This window comes from Filicampus tigris, chromosome 10 (genome assembly GCF_054856515.1).
Source record: "Filicampus tigris isolate MCC_2025a chromosome 10, RoL_Ftig_1.0, whole genome shotgun sequence".
Classification (NCBI taxonomy): domain Eukaryota; kingdom Metazoa; phylum Chordata; class Actinopteri; order Syngnathiformes; family Syngnathidae; genus Filicampus; species Filicampus tigris.
In genome coordinates, this window is record NC_141226.1 from 4,016,387 (window position 1) to 4,034,532 (window position 18,146).

At 39.8% G+C, this 18,146-nt stretch overlaps 1 protein-coding gene and 1 long non-coding RNA gene across 9 annotated transcripts in view; one reads left to right on the forward strand and one right to left on the reverse strand.

The window, feature by feature from the left end:
- astn1 (astrotactin 1) overlaps positions 1-18,146 on the reverse strand; it is a 454,796-nt gene that overhangs the window by 290,678 nt on the left and 145,972 nt on the right. For all 8 annotated transcript variants that reach the window (XM_086042243.1, XM_086042247.1, XM_086042246.1 and 5 more), the window contains 2 exons: positions 17,128-17,295; positions 1,200-1,284 (listed from right to left, as the gene is read on the reverse strand). In XM_086042243.1, the coding sequence (XP_085898369.1) occupies positions 1,200-1,284; positions 17,128-17,295 (253 nt within the window). The remainder of the gene's footprint in view (positions 1-1,199; positions 1,285-17,127; positions 17,296-18,146) is intronic.
- Positions 12,709-18,146, forward strand: part of LOC147140422 (uncharacterized) — a 32,645-nt gene continuing 27,207 nt past the window's right edge. Inside the window, exon 1 of the long non-coding RNA XR_015088274.1 lies at positions 12,709-12,847. This is a non-coding gene — a long non-coding RNA (uncharacterized LOC147140422). The remainder of the gene's footprint in view (positions 12,848-18,146) is intronic.

Below are 18,146 nucleotides of genomic sequence, written 5' to 3' on the forward strand. Positions count from 1 at the left end.
ACACTATACCTCGTTAATGTGGTAAATGACAATTCGCTGCAAATGTCTATTTTTTGGTGCATTATGTACATAAGTGTATAAAGAGGCCCATTTCCAGCAACTCTCACGCCAGTGTTGTAAAGGTACAAGGTGTTTGCCCATTGCGTCAGAAGGCTCAAGGATATTAGAAAACCCTTGGGCAACCATCATTAGCACTGTTGAAAACAGTTTAGCTTAATAGAGAAGGTAGGGAGTAGTACATGCCGTTGTAGGATCATCATCAGTTTCTTGGCAATTTCTCGCATGGCATAGCCTTAATTTCTAAGAGCAAGAATCAACTGTTGAGTTTCACATGAAAATGATTTTTTTTGGCCATTTTGAGCTTTTATTCAACCCCACAAATGTGATGCTGCAGATAGTCAACCTACTCAAAGGAAGGTCAATTGTATAGCTTCGCTAGTTCTAATGATGATTGCACAAAGATTTTCTAATATCGTTGAGCCTTCTGACGCAACGGGCAAATACCTTGTACCTTTAGAACACTGGTGTCATAGTTGCTGGAAATGGGCCTTTATACACCAATGTAGATTTTGCACCAAAAACCAGACATTTGCAGCTAGAATTGTCATTTACCACGTTAATATTGTATAGAGTGTATTCCTGATTAGTTTAAAGTTATCTTCATTGCAAAAAAACTGCATTTCATTCAAAAATAAGGACATTTCTTGATGACCCCAAACTTTTGAACGGTAGTGGACATTATCAGGCTGTGCGGTGTATCTATACAGATTGACGCCTGTATGTTGCGTATATCTATTTGTTGGTGTATTACATTTTGACACAATAGCTTGCCAGTAGTTCACAGCACCTGTAAAATAAAAAAGGTAAAATGCTCTTGCTTGGAGGTGGAAGGTACCTGGTATGTGTTGACGGAAGAATTTTAAAACAATCACATATCAATCATAGACGGGATGCCCCTTCATCTACAAGCGTCAACGGAGGTGGAAGGTGGCGTGCTCGTGTTAACGGAACATTTTAAAACTTTATAATGCATGAATCCAGATGACCCTTCATAAACAAACATCAACTAGGAAGGGGGGGGTAGGGTTCTGTAGATGACCCCTCAATTGGATGCCTGGGGCTACCGCCCCGGGAGCCACGCCCTCTGCACGCCACTGGGATCAAGCAGTAACTCAAATGAAGTGAGACCGTGTACTTACCCCTGATTGGGCCCCCACTCACTACGGATGCAGAGGTGCTTGTGGACTGGGTCCTTCATGTAGCCATTCAGGCAAATGCATTCTCCTGTCGAAAGAATTGCACTGATTCAATCATGTATCATTCTGGCTAAGCATAGACACCTTCCTCATGTGGGATACACACAAACAGATTCTGTACATCATAAACAATTTTTTAAAAAGTGAGAGAACCCACACATGACAAGGGAAAATTTGCTTTGTGTGTTTGCTGCTTGCATAATGTGTAGTGTACTCGAGTTGACCAGTATACTACTCCACACACGGTATATACTGTAACTGAGTCTCCTCCCCCAAACTTCATCAAGTCTGTCATCATACAAAGACCTGTGTGAGGCAGCATGGTCCCACAGGGCATCCAGACTGCTGAAAATCCAATGAGGAAGAATGAGGAGAAATAGAAAAAGCTATGCTAACTGTTAGCTTATACATTGCAGATGCAGCCTCTTCTCCACCATTTCTACAAATAATGTAGGGACAAGGACAAGGGGCTTTACCAAATGTTGATGCAACATTTTAAACCACTGGAACACTATAGGTTGCATCAATAATATGGGGGAATCCTGATTTAAGTTAATGTCTGTTTCTTTTTTTATTTCATTGGTTGCTTTTGGGGCGGCATGGTGGTTGACTGGTTAGCACGTCCGCCTCACAGTTCAGAGGTCGTGGGTTCGATCCCGGCTCCTGCCTCCTCCCTGTGTGGAGTTTGCATGTTCTCCCCGTGCCTGCGTGGGTTTCCTCCGGGTACTCCGGTTTCCTCCCACATTCCAAAAACATGCATGGTAAGTTGATTGGATACTCTAAATTGCCCCTAGGTGTGATTGTGAGTGCGGATGTTTGTCTCTGTGTGCCCTGCGATTGGCTGGCAACCAATTCAGGGTGTCCCCGCCTGATACGTATTGCAATCTTAAATATTATAAAAATATATATTTTTTAAAAATGAGGCATATGTTTCAAAAATGTTAACTTGAGAGCCTTTTGACATTTATTCAAGTGTCATGATTGAAAAGTGCATAAACTGTTCCAGTACCTGTTCCTGATACACAGGATTGCAATAAATAAAACTCCATGAACAAAGCTCAACGTTAAGGACCTCAAATGTTTTAAAAGTATGTTATATAACGTGCAAAAATGACATAAAGTATTGAAAGTATCAACACTATTCAGTATCTTAAGGTTACGTTTTTATTTGTATAATAATTGTAATAGGCTCATAGTCATACATGCAGGCCTGCAGCGTAACGGAATACATGTACCGGCACTAAGTATTCAGGATACAAAAAAAAAGATATCTGTATACCATTACAGTTACAGGAAAAAAAAATGTGATCAGATTACAGGTACATTTATTAGAAATGTGGATTATTTTACAGGATTACATTTATGTTGGGGGTGGGGGTGGGGGGGGACGCCGCAGTCGAATTCTTGATCGCTCTCAGACTTGTTGGCCAAACAAACTTTTGCTGAGTTAAATGGATAACAGGGGTCCAATAATAATCCTGAAGTCTGAGTTGATCTACTGTGAGATAGGAAACTCTGAGTTTCTGGTTGCAGAACAGTTGATTTGAATCAGTTCACAATACTCTACTCAGAGTACTTTCACCCAGAGTTAAGCGCGTGCACCACAACTATGAAAAGACAGCATGAATAGAGCCCCGATCCGCAGCGTCACCATAGCAACGAAGGAGGGGCGTGGGAGAACATTGCTGCCCGGGTCAATATATGCGGAAGCTTCAAGGCCTTAATTTGCAATCACAGTAATATAACAGAGGAAAAGTGCTTGCTTCCGCCTATTAATTTATTTAATTTAGGTGCAATCTCACGGGGGAGAAGCACACTTAACAACTGATGAAGTATAAAAACATTGTTCAAACACTTAAGACCTCTGCATAATCTCATGGGGGTACACTGAAAGAAAATATGGTTGAATTTATTCAATTATATTTCATCATGTGGTTGCACAAAATAAAATAAGGAGCCAGATATTTTTTTTTTATGTAGATGTAGCGTCAACTTAAAAAAAAGTGTCTGCATTCAGATGATTATTTTGTGCAACCACGTTGAAGAAATGAAATTGAGTTAATTCAACAAACGGGTGTGTCCAAACTTTTTGCAAAGAGGGACAGATTTGGTGAGGTGAAAATGCGGGGGGCCGACCATTTAGCCTGACATTCTTTTTTACATAGAACACCAGATAGCCACCACTCCTTCCTGTCCAGCCTTGCCTTCACAACATCTCAGGTGAGGAACCAGCTGAAGAAGATGAAGGCGAGGAAGGCAGCGGGTCCAGATGGCATCAGCCCCCAGCTCCTCAAATCCTGCGCAGACCAGCTGTGTGGAATTGTCCAGCACATGTTCAACCTGAGCCTGAAGCTGGGCAGGGTCCCCCAGCTATGGAAAACATCCTGCCTGGTCCCGGTGCCAAAGACCCCCCACCCGAAGGAGCTCAACAGCTTCAGACCGGTGGCGCTGACGTCTCACCTGATGAAGACCCTGGAGAGACTGGTCCTTGTCCACCTGCGCCCCCTGGTGAGCTCCTCAATGGACCCACTCCAGTTCGCATACCAGCCTGGCATCAGTGTGGATGATGCCATCATCTACCTCCTCCACACTTCACTCTCCCACCTGGAGAAGGCGGGGAGCACTGTGAGGATCATGTTCTTTGATTTCTCCAGTGCTTTCAACACCATCCAGCCCACCCTACTGGGAGACAAGCTGAAGCGGGCGGGGGTGGCGCACCACCTCACCACATGGATCCAGGACTACCTCACAAACCGGCCACAGTATGTGAGGACACAGGACTGTGTGTCTGACGTGCTCCTCTGCAGCACGGGGGCCCCACAGGGAACTGTCTTGGCTCCCTTCCTGTTCACCCTCTACACTTCGGACTTCAACTACAACACCCCTACCTGTCACCTGCAGAAGTTCTCTGACGACTCTGCGATTGTCGGCCTCATCACAGGCGGAGATGATCGGGAGTACAGAGAACTTACTCAGGGTTTTGTGGACTGGTGCCAGCAGAACCGCCTCCTGATCAATGCGGGGAAATCCAAAGAAATGGTGGTGGATTTCGGTAGGCGCCAGCACTCTTCACCTGCACCAGTGAACATCCGGGGAACAGATGTTGAGAGAGTCTCAACTTACAAGTACCTGGGTGTTCATCTGAACAATAAACTGGACTGGTGCGACAACACAGACGCCCTCTATAGGAAGAGTCAGAGCAGACTCTTCCTCCTCAGGAGACTGAGGTCTTTTGGGGTTCAGGGGACACTCCTCAGGAACTTTTATGACTCGGTGGTTGCATCGGTCATCTTCCAGGGAGTGGTCACCTGGGCAGGCGGCGTCTCGGCCCGGGACAAGAAGCGGCTGGACAAACTGGTCAAGAGGGCCGGCTCTGTCCTGGGCTGCTCCCTGGACTCTGTGGACTCGGTGGGGGACAGGAGGATGTTGGCCAAGCTGTCATCAATGCTGGGCAACCCGGACCACCCCCTCCAGGGCACCCTAACAGCACTCCACAGCACCTTCAGTGACAGACTGTTACACCCTCGCTGCGCAAAGGAGAGATTCCGCCGTTCCTTCTTGCCTGCTGCTGTCAGACTCTTTAACAAGAACATTGTGTAGTCTCTACAAACTGGCGGTCATTAGTGCAATTGTGCAGTCCTGCACCTGAGCTCGTATCGTGCAATACCCAATATTCCCCACTACTGTAATACCGTGCAATACTCAACATTCCCCACTACTGTTAGTCTAGTTTTATTTTTATCCAATGCTGTTCCTTACATTTCACTACAGCACTGCAGCACTGTCACTTAGAGTATTTTTTCCTCTGTACTATGTACAGGCCGAAATGAGTGTTCCTCATATTTTTTATGTAGAAGTAGGTTGGTGTGTATACACATGTGTATATACACATGTTACTGCGTATATCTACATAGGTTTGATTCTAAATGTTTGCCGTCAATGTTATACATTAATGGCCACATTATGCCGCCGCCCCTGTGTGACCTATATCTTTGCTACTGTAACAATGAAAATTTCCCCACTGTGGGATCAATAAAGGCATTCTTATTCTTATTATTCTTATTCTTAATAACTCCAAGCACATTTTAGCAAACAAGTCTGCCTTTCGTTTTTTACTTTTTCTATTTAATTTTTTTTAGATTCTTAAACATGTCGTTTGTTCCATATTGAACCATGACATATCACTGGCAATTAAATGTTCACTGAACTTTTAGATTTAAAAACAGAAATAAGTAACAATGTCCAATAGCTAGTGCAAATTAAATTTCAAACATGAATAACAACTGGAAATTAAATGTTCTTGTAACTTTTTAATTCAATAACAGGGAAATATGTAAATAAAAAAAAAAATATCTATCTATCTATCTATCTATCTATCTATCTATCTATCTATCTATCTATCTATCTATCTATCTATCTATCTATCTATATATATATATATATATATATATATATATATATATATATATATATACAGGCCTATATATCATACTCACCAGTAAAGGCCAGGATTAATTTGAAACATGGCATATTGTTGAAAATAAATGTTCACTGACCTTTTAGATTTAAAAACAGGGAAATAAGTAACAGTCTCCTTGCAAATGAGGCGGACACAGTTGTTGCGTATTTCAGTGAAAATACACCAATTTCCACCTTTCCTTAAATTGTTGGCACCCACTGTCATCTTTCCTTTTTTATTCATTGTGGCCATTTTAGAAACTGTTGGGAAAGGGTCACACAGGGTTCTGGAGTTGGACAGAGTGCTGCTGCTGCCCTCTTGTGTGTAAATATGAAATTATACTTATAGTGTATTTTACACGCTTGTCAACGAGGTTACGGCCAGACGTTAATTTTATGACAGGCTATGGGCCGGATAAAATTTGACCGAGGGCCGGATACAATTTGACTGAGGGCCGCATTTGGCCCCCGGGCCAAACTTTGGACATGTCTGCCTTAAACGGTACCGCTAGAAAATATAATTTTCTGGAAATTCGAAAACGGGCACGGTGGTCGACTGGTTAGCACGTGCGCCTCACAGTTCAGAGGTCGTGGGTTCGATCCTGGCTCCTGCCTCCTCCCTGTGTGGAGTTTGCATGTTCTTCCCGTGCCTGCATGGGTTTTCTCCGGGTTCTCCGGGTTCCTCCCACATTCCAAACTTGCATGGTAAGTTGATTGGACTCTCTAAATTGCCCCTAGGTGTGATTGTGAGTGCGGATGTTTGTCTCTGTGTGTCCTACGATTGGCTGGCAACCAGTTCAGGGTGTCCCCCGCCTACTGCCCAAAGACAGCTGGGATAGGCTCCAGCACGCCCCGCGACCCTTGTGAGGATAAGTGGTATCGATAATGGATGGATGGATGGATGGATGGATGGAAATTCGAAAACATCACTGCACGGTCTGATCTCCTGGCGAATATTTAATTCTCTTTTAACTCTCTCTTAAGTCTCTTTTATTCTTGTCTCGGTACTTGTAGCTTGTAGCTGGCCGTGTCATATGTAGCCCAGTAAATATTTTGTTTTATATTTTGCTATTTTAATTTTGTGAACATTCTCAAAACTCGACCTATTCTGTTTAAACAATTCAAGGGTTGTTTCTATGCTTTATTAATTTACATTAACCATTTTGTAAATATGCTTGTTGGTTCTGCATTGTCAGTTGTAGCAAGGGGGGCTTTTATTAATGAGACACACAGCGGTTGTGTGACGTAGCTGCGCTTTCCCGGCAAAGCAGAGACAGCTTCTGTACGAGGGAAGATTGCTCCTTTACCTGTGTGAATGTGACATGATTTATCTTGCTCCATCACAGAATAAAAAGGTGTTTGTCCTGACTCCCGGGCAACTTCATCAACCATAATGCATAGTGCTATTAGCTATTCGCAAAATTGAGACTTTGATTTTCTTTCTGAAATTATGTTGCAGGAAGACAGAGCTTGATGAATAGTGGCAGATTAAAAAGAAAATCCATTCACAAAAGCCAACATATATTGGCCCTAACTGGTTTGTGGGTATACGAAATCCAGAATATAGTAGTGCATTTCCTTTTTCCGTGTTCCAACTGATGAATGACCTTGCAAATGTGCACAAACATATCCATTATGCAGCCTTGTTTAAGGTCAAGTAGCACAGACATATGGACACACACGTGCACACACACACGCGCATGCACACCAAACTATAGTTTATGTGGTAGTGAGCCCAAATAGCATTGGTACGCCCAACCACCTGGTTTCAAGTTCTGCAGCAAAGGAGGCCCCATGTGTTAAAGCTTCCCCCATCTCCTTTAATGGATTGCAGAAGCAGCACAGATGTTGCCACAGCGCATCTCAGCTCTCATCGGTATCTTTTCTTGCAGAAAAGAGGATTGGACTTAAGCTATCTATAGCAACTCAGCAATCTCCCTGCAGCGCCTGCACACATGTACATGCGACCATCCAGACAAGCAGGAACACACACACAGTGGTTTTATCACAGATACCTATAGGGGAAAAGTGCTAAATAAGAAAACAGAATACAAATTGATGGCTGTCATGGGGAAAATGTAAATCATTAATAGGCAGTCGACAGGATGAGCACTTTGAGAGCATGAGCGTTTCAATTTATAAAAATGTGCGTGTAAGGAGACAGTTTGAATACAACACGATTGGCAGTTGCTATGAAGTGCCTCACTATTAAGCAAAGTCATATACACGCTCTGTATATATCTTCGGCCTTGAGGCAACTGGCGTCGACCAAACACATTGCTTTGTCTGCTTTGTGATTCAGCAATATCAAGGGGAGAAAGAAATGAGACAGGATCAATATGACTTTCTTTGTCTTCACACTACAGCGGAGTTCAAAGGATGTTATAGTTAATATAATAGGCCTGCCTACATTTTACAAGTGCAAAGACATATTTTTCTAACCCAAGCTTGAGAAAAATCAAGTTTGATACAGACTGATTTGGTTTCTGAGTCATAGAAAGGGCTCAGTAAAAAACTGCAACATGATGCCCAGAGGAGTTTAAGACTTCTGTGTAATAAATGCTAAACAAGACAGACACTTTTTCCTACCTTTAAATGTGAGTAGACTCCCTATATTCATGATGTTATGTGACAGCTACTGTGATTCAATGTACAACTAAAATAGTTGATACCGTGCACAAAAATAAATAGTACTGTACACTGAATATAAAAATTCTATAACACCCCGAGTTCAAACGCCAGATTTTTGTGATATAAAAAATGAGTTCATGTGACAAAGATTGAGAGATTGAAATACAAAAAAAATAAAATAGAAATCGTGTGGTTGGTTACACAAGTGTGTACATGCACTCATAACTGAGCATGTGGGCCGTGTTCAGAATTAACAGGTCCCATTCAAAGTCATGTTCATTGGGAGTCAGCACCACCATTTAAAGGTGCCTCTATTAGCTCCAAACAAAGTTCAGATGTTCTAGTCGGCCTTTTCTGAAATTATTTTTTTTATTCGTTTGCTTTTTTAACAAAAGCATGAAGGTTTTGTGCTCACACTGGTATTTGGAACGGTTCATAATTTCCTCCACCTTGACTAAGGCCCTCGTTTAGATGAATGAATGTTTAGATGATGTTTTAGATGAAAAAAAAAGAAAAACAAACAGCCCCCAGAGCATGATGCTGCTACCATCATGCTTCACTGATGATATGGTGTTCTTTCTGTGATGAGCCATTTTGTTGAATTGATTTGTACAGTCATTTGTATGTGATTTGCACACGTATTACAGCTAATGTATAATGCAAAACTTGGTCATAAACTATTACTATTCAAGGTTACGAACGGCATATGAGCTATAAGTATGTTTTCATGCAGCACAAGAAAGGACATTCAGTTCATTTATAGTTATACAGTATTATGACCTATAAGTGTTTTTCTTTCATTTTTATCTGTAATTCTGAATTTATTTGATAGACCATGGCACATTCTGCCTTATGTACCTACAGACATGCGTTACATCACTGAGGGCAAAAGCCGAAAGGGTAACAACAACTGAGAACCCTCTGTAATTGTTTGACGTTACTGTATTGTATTTTGTTACATTATGAGTTGGAAGTATAAATTAAGCAATTGAGTATGTTTTGATTTGAATATACACCGGAATCTCAATTTGACAGACGAATAGTGCGAGGGGTCGTCAGTTTTAAGCCGATTGTCCGTAAATGTTAACTTTTTTTGTGGCCAAAAAACATTCACCACAGTCCAAAGTTATTCTAAATAAATACTAAAAAGCCTGAAACAGTTTGAAAGTTTATCCAAATCTACCTCGCTGGTATTAGGAGCTGATAATGGCATGCAGCCGGTCGCATTTGTGAGCCACGAGGATAGCACACTTCTTTTTTACCACTGGATGTCATAGAGAAGGTCTTCACAAAAAACAACTGTATACTGTACCAAAATCAGTACAGTATAGCATATTCAAGAGACCTGATTGAGTATGATTTGGCAAATATGACACGCCCCTTTTGAGCTCCCTGCTTATGGTGACGCTAAGCTAATGTCCATGCTTTCCATTGCCTTTGAAAGAAACATGGCCCCTTGCCAACATGCCCGCCACATAGGCACGTGTTATCCGTAACTAATCTGTATTCTATATCTGATATTGATATTCATTACACACGCTCACTGAAATTCACACTGCTGTATTTTTGTTGCACACCATACAGAGAGTTGGAGACAAATCACAAACAGTGAATGTGCCCCTGAGCTGGGTCTATAAGGAATGTTGGTGCCTTGTTCAAGGGTACCTTGATAGAATTCAGGATTACGACTATCGTCTCACACTGGCTGCAATTTATTTTTCATATTGTTCATCTTGGTTAACGAAGGGCATTAAAACCAAAATGAACAGCAATCTTAAATTGTACTGGTAAAATTAATCAGCATTTTCACAAAAATAATTTTATCGACCTCTACTATTTAACAGATGTATAATGGATAGGCTATACATATGCTATTCTGTTTTACAGGGAGCACAGTTCATTTGGTGGAAGTAAAGATCAAAATATAATCACCGGCAGAGAGGGAAGTTGAGCTCATTAAACAACACAATATTCTACAATTCTGTTTTATCAGCACACTGTTCTCATTATTTGGATGTTGAATGTGGTTTCTGGCTTGAATAAAACATGATGTACAGTAGCTTCACATGACGATAACATTTGATGTGTGATATAATGGCATGTTAGGTTAAATATCACACGTTTCACTTTTTTTTTTTCCAACGGCTGTTTGCTGATTATTGGTAATTCAAAGGCAAGCACCCCAATACTAACCCAGCCAAATGTATTCTGCATCAAATATAGGGCATTTTCCCCAATACACTGTTTGTCACACTCATTAATCTCTGTCATGCCATTACACACCAAAATTATACAGTCTTGCTCACATCACACATCAATGTCACATTTGTTTTGTTTTGTTTTTTTTCTTCAGCAAGTGTCTCCATCGAGTTTAGTATAATTTTGCTTGAAGGTAGCTGTGAATTCCATGATTACATCAAAAACAGAATGAAGTGAAAATGAACCAAATATTAAAATGTTTGTATTTTTTAATAATTAGTATTATTTTGAACTTTACACCCATCAGTGTGATATTTCACTGTAATACTACAAATATTTTAGCAAAATATTATACAATATGAATCACTGAGAATATTTATCATAAGAAAAATAAACATAAAAGCACATTTCAATCTCAAAGTTAATACTTGCCAGCCATGGATTATGTGGTGTGACTTGACGGGTCCTATTTTCCTGCCCAGCACAAAGACAAAAAGTGCAAAGACGGTCGATGTGCATGGGTGGAGTTTTCTTTCTTTTGTTATTTTCACAGACACGCGCAGGAAGAAATGGGTGTTTGTGCCCGTTATGGGAGTGAACACAGCCGGCTTGTTTCCTAAACGCCTCCCTTTAAATTCAGCACAAGAGACGTGAACGGTCTAAATGGTGGAAGTGGACTCACTGAAGTCCATGCAGGAGATCGCCGCGCACAAAATACATTTAAAAGGAACTGCAAGATGACCTCCATTCACGTATGATGTAAAGTCGGCCGCTGTGAAGTGGGCACTTGGAGACCGCCTTTCACCCCGCTCGTGAGTCCATATGTGACAACGCACACCCACCCCACCATAGTTGTGCCGCGGTCAAGGGGTGTTTTTAAAAATATATGAAAGATGACAATAATAATATTTTGTTCAATGAATTGATTTCTACAATGATTCGGAGGGATCAATGCACGCTATTGACATACAGTATTTATTAGGGGTGTAACGGTACACGTGGGTGTATTAATACATTTCGATATGGCATGTTCGGTTCGGTCCACTTGTGTTTGGTTCGGTCCACTTATTAGCGCGAGCTTACGCACGGGCGCTATTGACTGTTGCACGCTGTCGTGTTACGTGGTGTGTAAAAGATTTGCCAAAAGCGCCATGGTCAGGTGAAGTGATGGATCATTTGGTAAATATATTGAATGGACTACGTTCCTAGGAGCAACATTGGCTTTAATTGGGGGAATTGACCTCAATTCTAAATTCTCGGCTTCAAATTTAGACACTAGAGGTCACCAGTGCTTGAACATAGTACCACAATTAATGCAGAGAGACAGGTTCAATGGAACATTTTTTCAATATTCAATGCAACAGATGATATATAATATCATTTTATATTGATGTATTATGACCTAGTTGCTCTGCATGTTTGCTGTGCACTTGCTGTACTTATTTGCTATGATATGTTGTGATCATTTTCTATGTTTCATTCATTTGCTATGTTTTGATGTGTTGTTGTTGATCTACAACCTTGTTATTGAGATTGCTTTGCATGCTCAGCTATTGCCACATATACACTCAGTAATTGCTTACTAGATGCTATGTTTGTGCCATGTACATATTCTCACAATATGTTACATGTGATAAGAGTTGTAACTATGTGTAAGAATAAAAATCTAACACATGAATCATGATATACATTATTATTATTCTTACACTATGTTAGGCCTATTCCTACATGTGCAGGAAAAGGTAGTAATGTGATTGAGAAACATAAGGTTGATTTTATTATTACTCTTTTGTGATGTAGGAACTGGTGAAGCCTTAGGATAAAAAGGAAGTATTAGCCTGAATGGTGGAATTTTATAAAAGCAATGTTTCATTGTACATCTGTAGGAAGTTGATGGGGTGATGCTGACTGTATGCCACTGAACAGGACATATGATTTATGGTCACACACCGATGTGTTCTGTTGAACTCAGGCCGTTGGGCGATAAAGCAGATTTCCAAATTTGGAGTAAAGGTAATTCGGACAAGGGTGAACGATGAGGTAATGTCAGGAGAATCACATGTTTTACAGTGGAATTTTCCACGACCTCACCTCGAAGCTTCCAGAAGAATGAGGACTTATAAAAGGCCTCAGCCTTCAGAGATCATTGCTCTCTTTTCCTTCTGCCAGCTAAGAGGGGCGCATAGAGAGGAGCTGCCTGGATGAAGTTAGATTTTTGCCTTTTGATTCTCTGGTGTAAGACGCTGCGACAAAAGGACTTATTTATCTTCTTTTGGACTTAACCAAATGACAGCAACGATAAGGTAACATTAGGAAAAACACTCTATTGCGTTTAAGAGAGCAAGTTAGACAGCTTACTTTTCCAAATTCCAAATACCTCGTCGATGAATTAGGCTTTGTTTAAATTAAGAACTGATCAATCTTAATTCCACCCAAAATAGACTAATGCGTAATTTTTCCTTTTATCACATTCATGTTTTTAATTGCATTCAAGCCAATTTATTTATATTAATCAATTTCCGAAATGCATGTCCTTTTATTATTAAGGTTTCCTTTCCATAATAATTAACAACTGGATTTTGTTGAATTATCTCAATAATTGGGAGTTCAGATTTGGATGGAAAAATGTTTTGCTTATACGACCAATGAGTATTATCATTTTCATAGTGATATGATAAAAGGATGTCCTTTTCGAATTTGATTATTATCTTTCATCACTATTCCTATGAATTGTTTCCAATTATTATTTGACCATTTTATTTCACAATTGTTCATGATTATTGATTGTAGTACGCGTATGGCGTGTTCAACATTGACTCATGATTATTGTATGATTCATTTATTTATTTATTAAAATTTTCTTTAAATTATAAAATAATATTTGTCACATTATTTTCTTTTTTCTTTTATTCGAACCATTCGACATTTTTAATGAATAACTGCACCCAGAATAACGGTATATGCCATAAATGAATTGAAATAAATACCCCGGCTCAATGTAAACGAACGCAAGCCACCCTACCAAGGAAAGGTAAATTTTCTAGGTCGTAACAAGTGCAAACAATTCTTAAGAGGTAGAGCTGCCTAAAAAACGAGAGTGGTTGGATCGTTCGCCTTAATTCTAAAGTGGTCACTCATTAAGAGCGCGTGGGCGACGGAAGATGGGTTGACCTCGTAATACTACGGCAATTAGTACCTTAGACGTGTACCAATTAGACGTGTCTACCTCGGCGCCGGCTGAAGAGAGCTTCCGACCCCCCATGAGGCCGTGTAACTGCGGGCGGGGGAAAATGGAAATTTCAAACCCATTAGATGGAGAGCTGGCGAGGACTAGGACCGGTTAGTCCTCCGGTAAGTGGAATTTGACAACGCGGGAGTTGATAGCGGCGGCAATAAAGATGAGCCAGGATGCCAGAAGCCGTGATAAATCATAAATGCATGGATAAATGGCATTACAATGGCATAGGCAAACAAGCCAGAGCTCGAAGGTCCCCTGTACACTGCGGTCTCCTGTTTGGGAAAATTCTAGCTTTCCTGTTAAAATCGTCGATGGGGAAAGGTACGTGTACAAGTCCCAAAGTTGTGCGCCGACATTGCTACATGAGATTGTCAGCTATGTTGCAGCTAACACGTCTAACATAATAATGCATATCCAACTTTGAATGTTTCTTAGATGGGGAAGCAAGCAATATTTTTAGCCAAAAACAAAGTACAACAGCTCTGTTCTTTGTTCTCCGCTGCTTCTCTCGCTAGCCGTACGATGCATTCATGAACCTCGGAAACATCACAACTCAGCAAAACACAAATCCGACCACAACACAGATAACCCAATTCGTTACAATATGCTGTTGAACATGCAAAGATTTCAATGCCTAAAAAGTGTAAATAATTTCATAAAGACTTTAAAGTTACTGTATTTCATTATGAAAAGAGTTTTAATACAGTTAGCAATAATTGTAACTGTTATTGTATGTATTTTTTTTCATCACAAAAAGTGTATATGTACTGTAATGACAACTTGTCTTTAACTTGAATACTTATATGTATCATAGGCTGTTGCTGCTGAGTGTTAAAGATTTCAGTGTCTTAATAATTTACAAAATCAAGAGATCTTTATTGTTAGTGTATTTTATATTCTGGTGTAATTTCTTAGAATGTCACCCGAATGGTTCACTTTTATTTTTGTTTCTAAAAAAAAAAAATAATTACCATTTACTTCTCATCTTTTCAAAAATATATATTTTTTAAATACAGATATATTTTTGTACGAAAATATACCGAACCGAAGTTTCGTTACACCCCTAGTATTTATGAATGAAATACGATGATACACAATACTCAGAACTCAGAATCGGCCTGCGCTTCAATGCAATCTACCAAAATCGCGTTACACCACATGCGCCACAACTTAGACCTGCTTTTGTCTGGTCTAATGTCTTGTCTACTTTCTGTCACCAAATTGTTAGGTGCACCGGGGGCGTGTAATAGAAAATACTATTGGTTCACCGGAACGCCCAGAGAGGCACAGCACGGTCTGTCAAATTCCCAAACACAGTATACTAGACTTGCCTCAGCACGAAAATTATGATGTGGCAGTTTTTACATCAAGCACACGTGCGCCTCTCTATGAAAATAAAGCCCGATGAGTTCAGCAACACAAATTTCCACAAAAATTGTTATACAATGGTTATCATCGGTGCACTCCTAAGCCAAGGTACCTCTGTTCTAAAATCCAATGCTCACCATCATCGAGAAATACCAATACAATTCCACTAAGTCACAGTGTCGTTTTGCAAGCACCATCTTATCCCCATTTCATTAAGTGTCTGTCTGCTATCTTCAAAGTAGTAATACTTAATTTGAATTTTATTTTAGCAGATAACGTCTCCTCAAAATTGCATGACATTCAGGAATGTTAAAATGTTACTAATATATATTACCAGTAGGGTTGATGAATGTTTTACAATAGTAACAGTTTGAGCCTGCCATAAATGAGTAGAGTTTATTAAAGGATTTTGAGTTGTGTAGAGGCCAATGAAAGCCAAGCCCACATAAAGCACACCTGAGCTCCAATAAAGACAGTAAATAATTCATTGATTGTATTTTCATACTTGGATGACATTGAGTACATTTCCAGAGAAACCTGCCAATTGCTCTTGTCACTCGTGTGCGGCTCTGTGCCCACCACAACAGTTTTGTATTTGTATTTAGTTATTTGGATCTACCCCATAAGATGAACCATCTCATTTTAGAGGGGGGCCAACAGTCAGGAGGTCTTTTGATTCTAAAACTCCAAAATATTAAATATAGTCTGCCACAGCAAAGGGGGGCTCCCTATTTCGCTGCACAAAAGGTACCATTAATTCGGAAAAGACATCCAAAAAACATCCTGTGCTCCTTTTCACATTTGTGCTCTGCTTTTCATTTCCCCGACTCGATTATTGTGATTCCCACCGAAGCGCTGGAAAACCACAAAAAGCTTTGGCTAATACACAAAAGAGATGTGTCTGTGGTCTGCCTGGCCTCTCGTATATGCCTCAAAGTTTTATTATCAATCACACTATGACAGAAATAGTTTTGCTTAAGAAAGAGGGAACTGTATAGAAGTATTGTAAAAACATTAATATACATCAAATGGGACATAATATGTGACATTTACCTTTTAAATGCTAGTATACAAATTGTTGAGTCTCTGAAGTGCCTGCCCACTCATTAAACATGAAATTACAAAATCAAGCAGTCATTTTTTGCTCATATTTTTCTATGGCGATGTGTTTCTGCATGCACCATATACACAGATCCCCACACTCAATAACAATGTAGTTTGGTGTAATCTTGAAGTCCTGCCTCCATGAGTGAGAATCATGGGGGGATTCGGCTAGCAACTGCTTTGCAAAAGAGCAACTCCAGCTGCAGGGGTTAAGATTTCTTGCTCTGCAGTTGTAAGGGAGTCTCAAGAGTCTTCAAAAGTCCATAATAACACAAAAAAGTAACTAAATTTGTCACTCCTCACCTTTGTAAAATACAACTGCTTAAGTGGTCCGAATACTATAGTGTCAGAGTTGGATACACTCACGCAGAATTAGAAGGGTGCAGGGTGAGCACTGGCTGAATTATATTTCAGATAGCTTGAAAAAATAGCAGGGAAAAAGTGTGCTATAATTAGTAATCCTTGGGCTATTTTATGAACGCACGTCACATGCATGTGATTCAGACACATATACATTTCATTAATTGTGAAAAAAATTTACTCCTATAAGGATTTTTCAAGAGGTATATTTTTTGGGAGCGAAAAACCTCTGAAGACCGATAAAAATGTCAGATTGACGTGAGCCAGAAGACGCACCGAAGTCAGCATGACGTTTGTCAGCCACTCCACCTGTAGAATGAGCTTGGAGCTTTGGTTTAAACAATCTAAAAGTCACCTTACATGAGTCAAGCCACTTTTTAATTTTTTTTTAATCATTAAATGTCTGGTTTGGGTTTTTGTAATGTAGGAGCTGAGCACAACAGTTCCATGTGTAGAAAAACAGTCCCAAGGTATAAATAATGCTACCCAAATGGTGACTGTTCTAAGGCTCACCTGTTTCTTGATCACACTGGTGCTCACATGGGTCCAGCAGGCGTCGTCCACACAGTTCATTCACCCATGGCCCACTGGCATTCTGCTGGTAGTACAGCAAAATCTGCGCCGGGTTCAGCCAGTCAGAGGCATCTAATTGACTTCCCTGCAGCAAAATAAACCTTGACCCTAAGGACGGGGGAGGACATCAAGAATACACAGATGAAAAAAAAGTTTTGATCGAGTGAACAAGAAAAAAACAAATGTACAGATGCATAATGAGAAACTGCAGAGATCAGATATTACTGACTTTTGCTAAAGTTGATATTCTACATATATTACAGCTTAAATAATTGTTTTCATTTGACATTTGCAACAAATATCTTCATAAGAATAAGTCAAAAGAAATTAAATTGAAGTATATTGCCTCCACATTGGAAATATACACCAGGGATAGTACCTCCTAGGGGTGTAACGGTACGCTAAATCACATTTCGGTTTCTTGGAAACTTCGGTTCGGTATATTTTCGGTACAAAAAAATGATTTAAAAAAAATATATGTTTATTTTGAAAAGATGACAAGTAAATGGTACATTTTTTAGAAAAAATAGATAAAAGCAAACCATTCGGGTCATATTCTAGGAAATTACACCAGAATAAAAAAAATACACCAAGACTAATACAGATGAAAAAAAGTTTTGATCGAGGGAACAAGAAAAAAACAAATGTACAGATGCATAATGAGAAACTGCAGAGATCAGATATTACTGACTTTTGCTAAAGTTGATATTCTACATATATTACAGCTTAAATAATTGTTTTCATTTGACATTTGCAACAAATATCTTCATAAGAATAAGTCAAAAGAAATCAAATTGAAGTATATTGCCTCCACATTGGAAATATACACCAGGGATAGTACCTCCTAGGGGTGTAACGGTACGCTAAATCACATTTCGGTTTCTTGGAAACTTCGGTTCGGTATATTTTCGGTACAAAAAAATGATTTAAAAAAAATATATGTTTATTTTGAAAAGATG